We start from the raw sequence: 5,050 nt of genomic DNA, 5'->3' as shown, positions 1-5,050 counted from the left end.
GGTTATTAGGTCTGAAATAGGATACAACTCAGGGACTTGAGGGAAGTCAATATTGGATCCAGAGATTAAATCTATGATTGTTTAGATTAGATTAATTTTTTTTTTATGCACATTGTTAAAATGTTCTTGTCAGCATTTTTGAGCACTTTTGCTATGCTGGACAATGTTTCTGTTTCAAAGATGGATATCAGATGATCTCTGCCTTTTAGGTTCTACAGCAGCCAGGAGGAGACAGATTTTAATCTTTTGGTAACAGTGAAGCTAGGAGATAAATGGAATATGAAGAGCACAGAGGAAGGTTTTTAGCCTAGCTTGGGAGTTTCAGAAAGGCTTCTGGAGGACGTCTGATAACCTGAACTGAGTCTTGAAGTAAGAGTTACCTGGGTATAGTAAATAGCTAAGGAAACAACAGATGAGAGAAGATATGGATAGATGAAATGGTCTACAAGTTGTAGGGTATTCTTAGAACATAAAAGTTGGAACTGAGGAATGATTTATGATGAGGCTTGGGAGATACGCAAGAACCAGGCCATGAAGGGCCTGCATTGCCATGCTAAAGATCTTGTATTTTATAGGTTAAGGGGAGTCATTTTGATCAGTTGCAGGGTCAGATTTGCATGTTAGAGATTACTGCTTGAAGAAAGATTTAGGGGGCAATACTGAAGGCAAGGAGACATATTGGGAAACAGTTCCCTTAAGCCAGTGAGAGGATTAAAGCCTTAGCTCAAGGCAGTAGCTTTTTGGAGAAATGATGGTTATTTCCCTTAGTTTATGTAAGTAAATATTTGACCCTCTGTTGTTCAGAATCCAACTGAGATTACAATTCATGGAACTGTGTATAATTTTATAGAGATGATACATATTTATCTGCTAGTTGTTTATCATTCCTTTATGTCTATAGGAAATTTATACTTTTATAAATATCTACTAACTAGTATGGTGCTTTGTGGAGATGGTTAGTGGTTTTGATTATAAAAAGCAGGATGTGTTGACCCTTTTGCTGTGTTTAGTGATTTAATGTTTAGTGGAGCATTTTGTGTTTGTGTAAAAGCAATGGCTTGTTAATTAAATTTGGGCTATATAATTTCTTCTATGAATTTATAATTTCCATATGCTAATTTATTTATTTCTTTTTCCTTAGGCTATTAGCAAAAGATGGTGGATCGCTTGGCAAACAGTGAAGCAAATACTAGACGCATAAGTATAGTGGAAAACTGTTTTGGAGCTGCTGGTCAACCCTTAACTATACCTGGACGGGTTCTTATTGGAGAAGGAGTGTTGACAAAGTTGTGCAGAAAAAAGCCCAAAGCAAGGCAGTTTTTCTTATTCAATGATATTCTTGTATATGGCAATATTGTCATCCAGAAGAAAAAATATAACAAACAACATATTATTCCCCTGGAAAATGTCACTATTGATTCCATCAAAGACGAGGGAGACTTAAGGAATGGATGGCTTATCAAGACACCAACTAAATCATTTGCAGTTTATGCTGCCACTGCCACTGAGAAATCAGAATGGATGAATCATATAAATAAATGTGTTACTGATTTACTTTCGAAAAGTGGGAAGACACCCAGTAACGAACATGCTGCTGTCTGGGTTCCTGACTCTGAGGCAACTGTGTGTATGCGTTGTCAGAAAGCAAAATTCACACCGGTTAATCGTCGTCACCATTGCCGCAAATGTGGTTTTGTTGTTTGTGGGCCCTGCTCTGAAAAGAGATTTCTTCTTCCCAGCCAGTCCTCCAAGCCTGTGCGGATCTGTGACTTCTGCTATGACCTGCTTTCTACCGGGGACATGGCTAGGTGCCAGCCAACCAGATCGGACTCTTACGGTCAATCATTGAAGTCTCCTTTAAATGATGTATCTGATGATGATGACGATGATGATAGCAGTGACTAAGGACACATTTTGAAATATTTAATTTGGTGTGACTGTGTGAGAAATCAGCTTTGGAGGAAATGTAAAATTCTGAGTGCTTTCTCAATTTTGCTGTAGCCGTGAATATGCCTGAGAAACTTTTGACCTAGGTGCCTCAATATGTTCTTTAGAAAGTAGGGCCCCCCACTCCCCACTCTTCTACAGGGATAGACTATTGCCAATACATCAGATGAGTTTTTGGCTTCTTGTTTATTTCTAGATTACTTTCTTGGAAGGTTGGGATATGATTGTTATTTAACAGATCATGTACTACATTATTATTTTTATTTCAGTCATGTAGAAAAACTAAAAGCAAAGAGTAATGAAGAAAGGAGTATAATGTGGTTAATTAACAATAATATTAGCTTTTTTCTAACCATCCTAATGGTTAAGACGCCAGTAACAAAAATACATGATTTGGTAATACTTTTTCTTATACTGAATGGTGCCTTATAATAGTAGCACTGTTACATGAATTAATCCTCTATCTTCTGACTTTTTAGTTTGTTTAAAAATATACTGGTGCTCTTTGAGATAATTAAAATGAGTGCTTGTGAACAGGTGTAATTAGGAAACACTTCTCATCTGGACAGCTACAAATAACTAAATGTACAGGTTATCTTCATTCTATATAAATAAATATTTTTTTCATAGAATAATTATGATTATATTTTTACATTTTATAGGTACCAAATTATAATTGTCAAATATATGTTTTAAATTAATGATAGGTTGTAATTTTTAGGAATTTGATTTGAAATCATCAAATAATACTGAATTGTCATATTGCTTTAGTTTCCACTTTTAGTAAGACATTTTTAGATACAAATTCATCCACTTTAACATTATTTCTAGAACGAAAAGTCTTTGTGTAAAACCGTTGAAAATAAACAATCTCTTTAAAAAAACAATCTCACAATAGAGCACAAGATAGGTTTAAAGATTTGGAGGAAATAATGTGTAAGAATGCTCAAAGTAGAAAATGTCTTTAGAAACTTAATTTTGACTAGACTTCATATCTGTGGAAGTATTGTCTATTTCAGTGTGAAACTATCTTGAATTTACAAATATAGTGTTATATTTTATAAAGTTTTGTAAGGTCCCAAACAATATTTCTATTTTTGTAAAACAATTTAATCTGTTTCTGAAATCTTTTTGCAATCTATGGAAATAGAATAGCAGTTTCTAAATTGTGAACTTTGTTGAGTCAGTCTAGATTGCTTTTGAGAAGTGGTCATTTTTCACTCTTTGCTTTTGAGGCATCCATTAGGTTGAAAGTATATTTATCGTATAAAACTTGATGAATTTTGCACTACTTTCCATGTGTATGCTGCAAATAACTATAGTCTTTCAAATACAAAAAATTCTAAACTCTTTTTTTAGTCTTCAAATCTGGATATATTGCAAATGTCATGAGAGGTTTGATTCAATAACTTGTGATCGAGGATTCTTTGGTATCTTACTGTTTGGTTAAGGCACTAATTTTACTTTACTGTTAAATTTTGAAAGTATCTGAGATATACAGATCTCCCTGTAGGAAATGTGAAAGAAAAGCACAACAGGGCTAGTTTTTGTTTTTAAGCAATGTATACGTATAATCAGTCAGGATATCTGGAAAGGATCTTGAAACCTGAGAAGTGCTAATGGAGGCTTGTTGGAACATAGGAACTTAGCAAATTCAGGAACCAAGGGGAAATGGTCCGAGATAACATTTGCTTTGTCAACCTTTCTTGGCTGTTTTTACAATAAAAAGCGTTTACAATTTATGTTTTGTTCTCTGCATATTGTGACTTGAAGATTTTTTTCCCCCTGGTTAAATAATAAAGATATGCATCTTTGCTTCTTTATTCAACTACTGTTAGCGCTTGCTATGTGCCAGGCATTGTTCTGGGCACTAGAGGTAGAGTAACAACACAAATTCCCTCCTTTTCATGGAGTTTATATGCCAATAGATTCCACGATGTGTTTTCTTCCAGAAATTTTCTGTAGTTTTTGAAGTGTTTGTGAGTCTTTATATACAAACCTGAAATGGTTTTGATGCTGATTTCTCATGGTGTTATTCTTGAATGAAATTTGCTTGGACTGCACAGGACCCCTGGTTCATTAACCAAATTGGTAACTGTTGGTATAAGGGAAACAAGATTTTGTAGATGTAAAGGAAAAATTTTAAAGTGAATATACCTTAATACAGGAGTTTGTATCTTTAAGTCAAGTGCATAAAATAGCCATAGTTTATATACCCTTATTACTTTTATGCCCAAATTCTTATGAATGGGTAGTATTAAATTGTGTACCTTAAGATTCTTTAAAGGTCCCAGTACTTTCTCTCAGATATGCTAATTTTGTTGTCAAATACATGTTGCAGCTTTAAACAGTGTAGTAGTAGTTATTCATACAGTTGGTCCTCCGTATATGTGGGTTCCATGTTAACAGATTCAACCAACTGCAGATTGAAAATATTTGGGGGGTGGGGGAGTTCCAAAGAAGCAAAACTTGAATTTGCCATTCGCGGAACACTACACTGAATCCACACAAATGAAATGATGTGTAGGCATACCTTGCTGTAGCCTCCCACCATTTCACAGATCCTCAGTCTCTATCCAGCGCTTGTTGTTTGAGCATTGTTCACCTTGCCTCATTTGGCTTGTGTTGTGTGCACCCTTTGTGAAAAAAATGGCTCCTAAAAAGCAATGAAGTGGTCAAAGCAGTCCCTCAAAGGCTAAGTGTTAGGGGGTTGAGGAGAGCGAGAGGAAGGAGTTTAAGGCTAGTAAGGGATGGCTGGCTAGCTGTGTAAAGCGCTACAGCCTGCAGAACTTCATCACGGGCAAATTGACATCAGCTGATGCCCAGAAAGCATGAGCCTTCCCAGAAGAGCTCAAGAAACTCATAGAAGAGAAAGAGCAAGTCTACAATGTGATGAAACAACTATTTACATATCATTTACATTGTATTAGGTATTATAAGTAATCTAGAGATGACTTAAAGCATACCCAGGATGTGCATAGGTTATATGCAAATACGACACCATTTTATGTCAGGGACTTGAGCATCCTTGGATTTTGGTATCCGTGGGGTTCCTGGAACCAATACCCCTTGGATACTGTCATGGATTGAATTGTGTCCCCCA

At 35.6% G+C, this 5,050-nt stretch overlaps 1 protein-coding gene across 3 annotated transcripts in view; it reads left to right on the top strand.

Annotated features, from left to right (window-relative positions):
• The window catches only part of PLEKHF2 (pleckstrin homology and FYVE domain containing 2), a 24,114-nt gene extending 21,257 nt beyond the window's left edge, over window positions 1-2,857 (top strand). For all 3 annotated transcript variants that reach the window (XM_023726059.1, XM_023726057.1, XM_023726058.1), the window contains one exon: window positions 1,142-2,857. In XM_023726059.1, coding sequence (XP_023581827.1) covers window positions 1,156-1,905 — 750 coding nt within the window. In that variant the 5' untranslated portion in view covers window positions 1,142-1,155 and the 3' untranslated portion in view covers window positions 1,906-2,857. The remainder of the gene's footprint in view (window positions 1-1,141) is intronic.
• The last annotated feature ends 2,193 nt before the right edge of the window (window positions 2,858-5,050 follow it).

The sequence above is a fragment of the Trichechus manatus genome, unplaced genomic scaffold (assembly GCF_000243295.1).
Source record: "Trichechus manatus latirostris isolate Lorelei unplaced genomic scaffold, TriManLat1.0 scaffold00009, whole genome shotgun sequence".
Classification (NCBI taxonomy): domain Eukaryota; kingdom Metazoa; phylum Chordata; class Mammalia; order Sirenia; family Trichechidae; genus Trichechus; species Trichechus manatus.
Note: the sequence above shows the minus strand (reverse complement) of the source record. Positions and strands in the feature narration are given on the sequence as shown.